At 40.6% G+C, this 12,762-nt stretch overlaps 1 protein-coding gene across 3 annotated transcripts in view; it reads right to left on the bottom strand.

The window, feature by feature from the left end:
* Nucleotides 1-12,081, bottom strand: part of LOC308084155 (focal adhesion kinase 1-like) — a 146,803-nt gene extending 134,722 nt beyond the window's left edge. For 2 of the 3 annotated variants that reach the window (XM_080426685.1, XM_080426682.1), the window contains exon 1: nt 8,402-8,514. In XM_080426685.1, the coding sequence (XP_080282811.1) occupies nt 8,402-8,438 (37 nt within the window). In that variant the 5' untranslated portion in view covers nt 8,439-8,514. Of the gene's footprint in view, nt 1-8,401; nt 8,515-11,832 lie in introns of those variants that run through there. The other variant, XM_080426684.1, reaches the window with a different exon arrangement.
* Nucleotides 12,082-12,762: the final 681 nt, after the last annotated feature.

Here is a 12,762-nt window from a genome sequence, read left to right as displayed (position 1 = left end):
GGTCACAGCCTGAAAAGGTTGAGAACCAGTGTTTTACTTCTATAGAGACACAATTGCCCTGTCAGTGAAGAATACTAAGATATCTCGTTGGATTGTGTTGCTATCAATAATGCAGCATTTTAGTTCGGGCAAGAGGTGGCTCAGGAGGTGGAGCGGTCGATTGGAAATAGGACGGTTCCCGGTTTCAGAATGAGGGGCTGACGACACAAAACACACACAAACACACACACGAGCGCAAAAATGAATGTACGCTTTCACAACTGCATATTTAGTTTGATGCTTTACTTGTGTCAGCAGGAATATTCTGGCTATAAGCCTATCTCTCCACCAGAAGTGAGCCAAACTAATACTCATAAACTTTTTTTTTTTACAGCCTCTTTCTCACACAAAATGCAGCGCTAAGTGTTTTACAAGCAGCAGAAGGACAGATAAGAAATGCAGAGAAAAGACAGCACAGAAATTATATTACAAATCTATAACTGAATTTGAGAGTAGAGCATGTTTGCAAAAGCAAAACACATCATTTCTCGGACTAGGGTTGTCGTCTGAAAGTGTCTGACGTGAACAGACACATTTCTCCCTTGAACGCCCCTCACTTCTCCCGCCTTTGAACCATTTTAAAGTAAACCACTCTCCATGTCATAGAATGTTTTCATCTTTTGTTATTTGCGTTATTGTATATATCAGCAACATTTTCTGTAGTTTTAACACTCCATGTTTTAAGCACCCGTTATTGTCTGGTATATTTCATGCTGGGTTTTTTTACATGCTGTACAGCACTTTAGTCAACTGTGGTGCATTATACATACAATTCTCTCTCCCTCTCTCTCTCTCTCTCTCTCTCCCTCCATGGCCTCTGGCTACAATAAACCATAAAGGCTGTGCTACAGTAGACAGTAAACTAGTGACGCCAAGACAACTACCAACTATGTGACGATCTTCCTCCCTACAACAGTGGTTTTCACACCAATGGGCAAATCTCATGGCACGCCTGTAGCCCAAAAAAGCTATAGATATGGTATTTCCTCCATTTTTTAAGATTTGTGAAAGAATTTAAAGTAAATACATAAATGCAATGTATATTTCTTTGCCTATAATGCCGAAAACAGGGACATCAGGTTGAAAGTGGTTAAAATTAAAATTTATTTTTTTGAATAGAAATATAGAATTTGCCTCTGTATTGGGGAATAAGTGCACACAAAGTACCGATATAGTGAATTGAAAATGCTGCACTTTTTGGATAGCTGTATAATGTCTGGTTGTCACAAAAGCCGAAGGCACACCTGGATTTGTGTCATTGCACACCATTTGGTAACCACTGCACGACAGCATGGAGAGGAGGGGACAGGAGAGATTTTTGGGTTGGATTTGTTTTTATCATTAAAGGAGCATTTCACCCCTGGAAGAACTTACAGTCACTCAATGTTAATAATATTTGTAGTAGATAACAGTAGCAAAATGAAAATTTGAAATTTGCACCCTATGGCCAGAAAAATATAGAAGTCTGTGTGTTTGACTGGGGTTTGACTGGACTGCTGCATTACTACAATGACCATAATGCTTTGGGGCACTGCCCTTCCTTGTGGGGAGGGGAGGCCGAGTGGGGGTGTGGTCTACATTGTAGTCAGGAAATAAGGTGAGCTAAAGAGACTATGAGTCAAATGACTCATAGTCTCTGAGGATATGGATAAAATCTAAAAATACAGATAAAACACAAAAAACACACCAGGATCATGTTTATGGGTCCTAGACCTAGATAAAAATAGGGGTTTGATGCGAAATCGGCAAAATGTGCTTTAACTATCCTCTGTTCCGAATTATTATTCAAATATTTTGTGTGTTCCAACCCAATCCAAAGTAACTGAGTGATCATTAACTGTTGTAAAAGATGTGGCTGTTCGCCACCACAGTAAAATGGAATACTATAAACACTGTCATACAGTGCATAATTATCACAGTCACTGACTGTCATTTTTAGATTTGAGCTAAAAAGCATTATTTTACACTTTGGCTATTCAAAAATAGCAGATCTACAAGCTCATAGCGCGGCACCGCGCTATGAGCTTGTAGATCTGCTATTTTTGAGAAATCGTGAAAATTTGTGCAAATCTTTGAATACATATTTTTTCAAGCGAAAATTTGTAACTCAAATCTTTGCTTCTGGGGGGTCCCTGGAACAAAATATTTTGAGATGGGGGTCCTTGGCCAAATACATATACATTTTGGGGTCCTTGACATGAAAAAGTTTGAGAACCACTGACATAGTAACAAAAGTTTTTTAAAAAAACAGTTTTTTAGAAGACATTCTAAAAACAGACATTTTGCAGAATCGGCCTCAGGTCTTAATGGGTTAACCATTTAAGCCCTGTTTATTTTTTTAATTGTTTTGAACATTTCTGCCTATAATGACATGGCCAAATTAGGAAAGTGGCAAATTAACTAAAAATGTAACTTGAAATTTTAACTTTCTCACACTTTTTTTGGTATAAATATCTGGGTTATGTATTAGGGCTGCTTCCTACAAAACAACCTGGCTTTAAACAAGATGTTATACAACAAAATGAAAGACTGTTGAAGATTGCATCATCTCATGCATGTCTTGGCAATTCAGGGGAGTAAGGAACCACAAACAAGCCCTATGCTATGTATACTGCAAAAATAGCTGATCTGCAAGCTCACAAGGCGTCACAATGTGGAGGAGATGTGGGGAACACCCATGCAAGTCCAGGGTTTTCCAACTATTTCATGTCACAGACCCCCCAAAACTGAATTTCAGTAGTCCATAGACCCCCATTTCTAATGATCATAACCCTGATATGAAAAGTAAATATCACAATTGTACATTATGAATGGATTCATAGTAGTTAATTATATTGAAACATACTGTTAGAATAGTCACTCATACATGTTTTGGTATTGTAATAAATGAAAGTGGATTGATTTAAGGACCCCCTCTCATGGATCACCACTTTGAAACCCACTGGCCTAGCCTATCAGAGTTAACAACACAGTCTCACTCTCAGGTCATTCTATAGTGATGAGTTAAGCACCCGTTTGATGCCACAGCACTAGGCCTTTCACAATCATTACATAATCACCTAATCACAATTATGTTTTGCATAATCGTTTCCATCTATTTTCAAACATTTTCCAAAACTAGTGATAATAGCCTATCTACAAGCTCGTAGATCAACTATTTCCAATATTAATGTGCTTCAAAAAGTATAAAGTTATCAAATCTGTCAGTCAATTTCTTTGTATATTCAAGTTATTTTGTCACATCTGCCCTGTACTTCAAAGGCTAAAAGCCAAACAGAAATGTAATTGTTATTCATACAGTATGTTCCAGTGTTCAACGACAAAAGCACAATTAAGTCGTCAATCGCAATTAGTTATGTGACAATCATTTGTCGAGTAAAATGTCATAATCGTGAGTGACAGCCCTACACAGCAGTCACGTCATTTTGTCAATGTGTCCCCCAGTAGTCCTGCACATAAGTGGAAAGCGGAAGCGGCTTTCTCACTCCCAACTCGTAAATTGCTTGACACGTCCGGTAATAACGTCTAAAACAAGGCACTAGCGCCTCCAGAAGCTTGAACGAAGTCCGCTTCTGCTGACTCAGCGCCGCTCAAGGTGCATACCGACCGATAGGCTTGGAAACGTAAACATGCGATGCGACAGGAGAGCCCCGTCGCATCGACGTCGGACGCACTAGTCATGTTGTAGCCCTGCCTGTCAGACCTAAAGCTACAACAAACTGTGCCAGTGTCAATGGTCTCTTTCTTTCTCAACGCCGGTTCTCCAGGTAATCCAATGAATTAAGTCAATTAAGCCAGTGGTTTTCAAAAGGGGGGGGGGGTAATTGGAAAGGAGAGATGAAAATGAAATAAATAAATGTAATATTATATACAAAATGGTTGAATTTAAATGTAAATGTTGAGCATGTCATTATTGTCATGCTCCCCCCAAAAAAAATTATGTTACTTTTTTAAATTTGTTTTAAGTCATTTCACAATAGGGAGGAACAGCCAGAGGTTATGGCTATTTGGGGGCCCTGACTTAAACAGTTTGAAGAGCTATACAGCTGACCCTGTCTATGTAAAATATGGATTTTACTATGAGCTGCATTGATTCATCTGCCAAAACAGATTTGATCAGGTATCTGGGGCTCCAGCTGTAGCTCAGATAGCAAAACACCATAAAGAAAGAAACCATAGCCTGAGGCACAGGATGGGTCGGTGTCAGAGATAGAGAGACAGACACCTTGGAATTCGACAGGGCAGAATTTGAACGACCGCAACTGGAACGCCATGAGAGACAGCGTGGGTTTTGTCTTCTTAATAACAAGACAGCAGAACTTACCTCGCACGCCACCATCGCAAGTACAATGTTTTGTTTACAACATTGAAATGATAAACTTCTAAGGAAGGGGAACGTCAGCGTGAGGTTAAAACAGAATAGGGGAGACGAGGGTCAAGTCTGATTTATACTCCATAGAATGACAGTGTCATTTTCCTAAAAGAACTGACCTCTCACCGCTCTATGCTTGGCCCACTCCTTTTTTCCCCTCTTCGCCAAATCTCTCGGCTGAAAATAGCCAATCTACAAGGTCGTAGAGCGGCTATTTTAACCTAATGTTCGCCACAAGAATAGGCACACTAGGTTTCATGTGGTTAAGCAGTCTACTCTATACCATACCCCTTACACACACATAACACACAAACGTGTACAAACATAGCCAACAACACATGATTCACCTCGAGTACAGTAGTATTTGAAGTGTAACCCTACGTGTGTATAAACATAACTAATGCTAACACCTGAAAACAACATACTTTTGGTAGAAAATAAACATTTAAAAACTGATCATTTATTTTCCACAGTGTTCTGTGGTCAATCCCCCCCCTAGACTCATCCTCCAACGCCCTCCACAATCCATTGTCAGATACTGGTTTATGTATTCCCCAGGGGATGACAGGAGTGACACAGGATAGCTGTACCTTGTAGTTATTCAGTCGTTTCTACGCCAAGCTAAGTATTTTTTCCGAATCGGTTTGGAGCGCAGATCTGAACACCAGCTGATGGAGAACTGTGGTATCATTCATACCTCAGCCAAAAAGAGAATGACAATCATTACTCTGTTTTCTGTGGTGACACCAGTGTTGATTTTGACAGACAATTTTGATTGATAGTTTTAGTCATAGTCTTTTGAATACAATTCTGTTTAGTTTGAGTCATATTTTAGTCACGTGAAATGTTTTACTTTTAGTCTAGTTTTAGTTGACTAAATATCATAAGATTTTAGTCGACTACATCTACAGTTGATTTAGTCGTCAAACTGTGTTTTTTGGCGGGCCGTGATGCCATCAAAATAGCTGTTTTTCACTTTTTCACTGCATGCCGTAAATAGCAGAGCTACTAGCTCACAACACGTCACGTTGTGAGCTTGTAGATCAGCTATTTTCGGTCTGTGACACCAGCACGCACCCATCATGACTTGCCTTAGTCCTACAATTTTTTTACGAAATGATCAGTATATTTAGTCATAGTTTTAGTCATCATAGCTTAGTTTTTATTTTGTTTTTTATTTTGTTATCGTCAGTGAAAAAAGGTAGTCAATAGTTTTGTCGACGAAATCAACACTGGGTGACACACACACACAACAATATATATCATACGATCAGATAGACTACAGAGCGAATGCTCATGTTAGATCAACACACACACACACACACACACACACACAATATCTCATAGTCTACAGGGCGAATGCTCATGGAAGATCAATGCAACTCTGAAAGCATCTTTTCACAGTTGCGTTAAGACTCTGGGTTTGACACCCCTGTCTCTAAAAATACATCATTATACCCCAGACAGCCCAGGATGGAATCCCACCAAAGCATGCCGTTCTGCTGTTTCTCTTTGTGGTCGTTTACCTGCTTTTCAACGGTCTCAAGACATAAGAAAACGAGAGTGTGCTGCCTACTAAAAATATTACAGAAAAATATTTCATCCGGCGCGCGCGGCGCGCGTGCGTGTGTTTGTGTGTGTGTGTGTGTGCCCCCCGCCGGATTCATCAGGACACACAGAACATCAAAAAACAACGCTGGGCGGCCAATTAACTCTCTCCCATAACCTGCTGTCACACGGTAGTAAAATAAACTGACAAATGACAGTAAATGGGAGCTGTTTTTGTTGCCATGGGGATAGCACTATCCATTAACCACTTAAGCCCTATATCATCTATGTCGGGTGGAAACCTTGTAGGCCTAAAGTATGTCCAAAACTGTTATTTTTCACTGTATCACTTTAAAAAAAAAAAAGCACTGCGACGTGTTGTGAGCTTGAAGATCTGCTATTTTTGTCACTTTTGTGTGACACTGTAGTACATACATGGTCAAGTGGCGGCCCGGGGGCCACATGCGGCCCACACCTTCACTTAATGCGGCCCGCAGGTTAATAACGGAATACTGATATATTATTGATTTTAGCTTTAATTACTTCAGTCTATAGGTATATAGGTAGCTTAACGACTAGTATTAAAATACTATTATTTTTTATGTCTTTGTATTTAAGTTCATAAAGTTCCAATTCAAAAATAGCAAAAATAGCAGATCTACAAGCTCAAAACGCATCGCACTGCGACGCGTTTTGAGCTTGTAGATCTGCTATTTTTGCTACTTTTGGGTGACATACATAGAATGGCGATACGGAGATAACTGCCCGACAGTATAATGTGGCCCTCTGGAGTGAGTGTGGAAATATAGTGGCCCTCTCCATCATCACAGTTGCCCACCCCTGCTGTAGTATGACGAAGTAGGGCTTTCATTTACAAAACAAATGTTGAAATATGGAGATTTCTGTCCGACCACAACTATATCATTTGTTGTATGATGAATAGCGGAAATGGACGATCAGATGTGTTTGTGAGCTTGTAGATCTGCTATTTTCTGATTTTTTTTTTTAATTGTTTGAACTTGCCCTGATAAGAAAAAACACTAATAATAATTGCAGTAAACCAGCAACCATAGAATGAGCAGTATTAGTAGCACTGATAGCATGAATAGTTGTATTAGTAGTAGTAGCAGTGCTATTATTTGTACTACTACTGGTATTAATTAGTAATACTGGCAGTAGAAGTACAACTAGCAGTACTTGTAGATAGCTGTTGTATTTAACAGTAATAGTAGCAGTAGTGATAGTAATAGTAGTAATAGTAGTAATACAAAATGCGTTTAAAGGATGCTTAAGCCCAATATTTCGTAAACATTGTTTACCAACCACAGTACAGATGCCAATAAAGCGCGGCACTCTGAGCTTGTAGGTCTGCTATTTAAAAAAGAATCCCTGGCACAAAATATTTTTGAGGTGAGGGGGGGGGGGGGTCCGCAGCCAAATTCATATAGTTTTGGGGGTCCATGACGTGAAAACGTTTGCGAACCACTGCAATAAAAACATCCTGCAAACAGAAGTAGCCGCATTAAACTTCATACGTTGATGGCTTGCTATCTGGGAGCAAAGTCCCACAGCAAGGCATACAAACAGCACATTTCTCTGTGGGTTCCTGTGTGTCTACTGTTGTTCAAAGCAGCTGGTCCGGGGACCCCCCAGGGGCCCTTGAGGGGTTTCCAGAGGGGGTCCCCTGTCGATTTCGTCGGTTAAAACTATGACGAAAAATGTTCGTCGACTACCTTTTTTCACTGACGAAAACTAAATAAAAACTAAGCTACAATGACTAAAACTAAGACTAAATGTATTGACAATTTTGTCAACAAATAAAAACTAGACTAAAATGTTAGGGAGGGATCTAGTGGAGAAGAGATCCAGTAGAACTAAAAGACAAGTCATGTTATGTTTGGTTGCGCTCAGGTGTTGCGCTCTGAAAATAGCAGATCTACAAGCTCACAACGCGTCGCAGCAGATCGGCTATTTTCAGCACGCAACCAAGTGTAAAATCAGCCATTACGACGCCATCAAGGCACCGCCAAAATACATTTTAGTCGACTAAATCAACTGTAGATTTAGTCGACTATAAATCTTACGATATTTAGTCGACTAAAACTAGACAAAGCCTAAAACATTTCAGATGACTAAAACATGAGTAAAAAAACTAAATGGAATTTTATTCAAAAGACCATGACTAAAACTAAATCAAAATTTGCTGTCAAATAAATCAACACTGCCACTCTCTCCTCTCCTTCCACATGCATCTGCTTGCACGGCGGTGAGAGCAGTGAATTCCTGTCCTGCCCTCAGCCAGACGGACACCTCACAGAGAACACGCTCACTTCAAATCCCACTCACTCACTGCACCGCTGTTTGTAACCCATTTACCCACAGAGACACACACACACACACACACACACACACACACACACACACAGCACCTACAGTACGTACCTCCGTTGGTGCAGCCCAGCAGATCCCAGAACTGCATGTTGGCAGCTCGTTTGGCAGAGGATTAAACCTCTGTGAGTAAGTACTACGCTTCTCTCCTATATCCTTCCACTTCCTAGTTCCTGGGCTGTCACTGCGATAGAAGAGGGAAAACACCTCTCTCTCTCCCTCTCTCTCTCTCTCTGACACACCTGGAGGCCGCGTCCCATTTCAAAACAGCAGCTCCCTTGTCCTCTCTTTAACCCATGCAATCCGGGAACACATATAGGCCTATACTGTGTCATTTTAGATTTTTAGCTACCGTATATAACCATTATTTTATACTTTGGGCTATTCAAAAATAGCAGATATACAATATCATAGCGCGGCAGGCACCGCTACGAGCTTGCAGATCTGCTATCTTTTTTGAAAAATCGTGAAAACTGGTGCAAATCATTGAATTAATGTTTTTTAAAGCGAACATTCTCAACTCAAATCATTGCTTCAACTCAAAATCAAAATATATTTTTTTTAAATACTTATGTTGCTATAATATCAGTGGTTCTCAAACTTTTTTCATGTCAAGGACCCCCAAAATGATATGTATTTGTCCGCGGACCCCCCCCCCCCTATTTTGTTCCAGGGACCCTTTTTCCCCCTCAAAAATAGCAGATCTACAAGCTCTTGTAGCTCTGCTATTTTTTTAATAGCCAAAGATCTCTAAAGTGACACAGATGAACACCGAGCTACGAGCTTGTAGATCTGCTATTTTTGAAAAATCTTGAAAATGATGGCACTGAGTGCCGCACTACGAGCTTGTAGATCTGCTATTTCTGAAAAATCGTGAAAATGTGTGCAAATCTTTGAATATATATTGTTTAAAGCGAACATTTTTAACTCTATTCTTTGCTTCTGGGGGGTCTCTGGAACAAAACATTTTGAGATGGGGGTCAGCGGCCAAATACATATCATTTTAGGGGTCCTTGACATGAAAAAGTTTGAGCACCACTGATACAGAAACACACGTTTTTCAGAATACTTGGGATTGGGATTTAGAAGACATTTGTAGGCTTCAGGTTTCAGGTCTTAATGGGTTAACCTTTCAGAGCTCCCGGTACACACCCTCTCACTGGCCCGGTTACTGCCCTCCCTCTACTGGTGGAACCAGAATGTCAACATCTGTGCTGCATGTCGCCTTCACTGCCCCTCCGTCCCTCGACTCCCCTCAGATCAGTGGACCAGAAGAGGAGGGGAGATAGGGGAAGGGAGGGAGCAAGGTTACAGTGGTGCAGTGAAATGGAACACTTTGACACGCGTTCTTCTTACACTCGAACACTTTCACGTTCCTATAATCCCGCCTATTTATCAGTGGCGGTAGAAGTACTCACATTTCTTACTTAAATAAAAGTATCAATACTGCAATGAAGCAATACTCTGTGCAACAGAGTATTGCTTCATAGTGAAAGTCCAGAATTCAAAATGTACTTGGGTAAAAGTACAAAGGTATTGGCATCAAAATATACTTTTTAAAAAAAAGACCCTGCCAAACGAAGATGGGTTTCTGAAGTGTCCACAGCCCTCCTATGAGACACAGACAGAGTAGGGAAAAACTGTACCATATTATCATGAGCATTAGTGAGGACCAAGAAAAGTACAGTACTTCAGGAGAGTGCCTATTCATCAGCTTCAATTTTAGTGTTCCAGTTCCAATTTTCTCTGCTCATTTCTTTGTGTCATCACTTCCAATTTCACTTGTTTATCCTGTATCCTGTACGAGTTCTCTCTCTGATTGGATAAAAATGGTATCCCAACCAGAAAATGTATCTAGTAGTTTTTGTGTGTGCGTGTAATATTAATAATAATAATACACTATTATTGTTTTTATATAATTGACTAAATCGATTTGAATGATTAACTGACTTTTATTATACTTTGTCATTCAATGGTGTCAGACAAAAATAGAAAATCTACAAACTTGTAGATCTACTATTTTTGGTATTTTAGAAAAAAAATGTTTTATAGTAAATTAAATAGAACTGTTATAATCGCAAATTCACAATAGTTCATCGCAATTATTTTGCATAATCTTTTCCATGTTGTCCATGCCCATTTAAGTTATTCATCATATCTGCCCTGTGATTTTTTTTGTTTACAAAGCAAACAGAAAACAGTTATTTTCTTTAATTATTAGTTATTTATATGATAATTAATTGGCAAATAAAATGTCATGATCGTGACAGGCCTACTCATAAATAAATAATGATCGGCTCTTCAAACTAAACCGGGGAGAGTGGAGTGTGGGTTGTAGATCAGCTATTTTGTTTTAGTTTTTTAGCTATTTTCCACAATTTTTTAAAATGTTGTCCATCTAATGTTATGTATGTCCCAAAATAGGAATGCCAGCAGGTTGAAAGTTCTTAGCTTAAACCACAAAAATAGAGAAAAATGAAACCCATAATACTGCTCCAAATCCACCGGGCTGTGCTGAGGTCTTTAGCACAGCAATTTCAGCTTCATACTTCACAAATGATGGGTCTTCTGAGTCAGGTAAACAGCAACGTGTCCCAAAAAGCTGGGTCTGTTGTGGCATGCATTTCAGCAGGACAACATCTACTGCACTGGTGGAGTCACTGAGTCAGCAACCATAATTTTAGATGCATGTTTGAATACAGATGTTCACCTTTGTTTGGTAAAATCACTGCCTGAAATATAATGCTTCTTGACTTTTCCTGTCTTTTTGTTTTGCAGCTAAATGTGTGATTTTTCCCCCCTGCATCACAGCATTATACTTTATTGAAGTCATTTTTTAGACAGCTTGCACCTAAGAGGGAAAGAGACTGACAGAGAGGGGGGGGTACAAAGACATGGGAAAGAGCAGAGAGAGAGAGAGATGGATGGATGGAGAGAGAGGCAGGGAAGAGACAGAGATGGGGAGAGAGACATGGGGAAAGAGCAGAGAGCGAGAGAGAGACATGGGGGACAGACAGAAAGAGAGAGACGAGGGAGAGAGAGAGAGAGAGAGAGAGAGAGAGAGAGAGAGAGAGAGAGAGAGAGAGAGAGACAGACAGACAGACAAATAGAGATTGGGGAGCAACAGAGAGAGAGAGAGAGAGAGAGAAGGGGTGTTTCGACCACTGCACCACTATATGTGTAGAATACAAATCACTTCACGGTGTAAATAAAATAATAAGCAGCCATTGCTTTTTATTATCCCGTCCAGATGGTCACTCACTGTTGCAGCTTCAGCCTTATTACATCACATCAAATAAAACACACACACACGCAAAAGTGTGTGTGTGTGTGTGTGTGTGTGTGTGTGTGTGTGTGTGTGTGTGTGTGTGTGTGTGTGTGTGTGTGTGTGTGTCCTGTCCTCTCCAGCCCAGATGATGCTAGGCTAACTGGGCTAACGGTGTTCTATTCCCCACATTATCCAGCAGCACCAGTTCAATACTCACCCTTTAACCCGCACGCACACACACACACTGTGTGCAGCCGCGCCTACTCCTCCTGCTCAGCCTCAGTCAGTCTGCCTCCTTCTTCAGTCCTCCTCTTATAAAAACCCAGCCTGGCTGTGGTGGCTTTTTTATGTCCCTGTTATTAATACAAGTATTGTTGTTATTACTGCATGTCGGTATTATCCAGCGCAAGGGGTTCCCCCGTGTGTTTTTTTCCCTTTTTTTGTGTGTGTGTCCAAAACAACAGCGCCTTGCCCCGGTCGGTCGGTCGGTCGGTGACGCCGACGCTGCTTGCTGCTGCCTGGCTGCCTGCAGTGTTGCCAGCTTTTGAGAGAGAAATGAGCAACCGGGTCTAGGAAAACAAGCCCAAAAGAAGCAACTGTAGTAGGCCACATGAGCACTTTAAACCTATTTATGCATCAGCCATTTGAAAACAAGCTCACAACGTGCGACGCGTTGTGAGCTTGGAGATCGGCTATTTACAAAAAAAATCGTGCAATAAAATGTGGAATGTTTGGAGATTGTTTTAACAAGTACACAACACATGCTCCCTGGGCACAAAACATTTTCATGAAAATATTTGAGAACCACTGGTTTCAATAATATCAAAACATTTGGAAGCAAGCCTAAATAAGCAACTAAGCAAGTACTTTAGAAACAAGCCCACAAAACCGCAACCACCAATATCTACAAGCCCAAAAGTCGCTTATAATAAGCAGACATGGCAACGCTGTGCATGGGCTGCCTGCTGCTCAAAGGTTCTCCTATGGTCCCATAGCCCGGAGGGACGACCCTGCTGCTGCGATTGGCTAGAGAAGGTTGTCGGGGCAACCTGTGTGTGTGTGTGTGTGTGTGTGTGTGTGTGTGTGTGTGTGTGTGTGTGTGTGTGTGTGTGTGTGTGTGTGTGTGTGTGTGTGTGTGTGTGTGTGT

This window comes from Gymnoscopelus braueri (assembly GCF_963280865.1).
Source record: "Gymnoscopelus braueri genome assembly, chromosome: 4".
Classification (NCBI taxonomy): Eukaryota; Metazoa; Chordata; class Actinopteri; order Myctophiformes; family Myctophidae; genus Gymnoscopelus; species Gymnoscopelus braueri.
The sequence above is the reverse complement of the archived record's forward strand: the minus strand, read 5'-3'. Positions and strand labels throughout refer to the sequence as shown.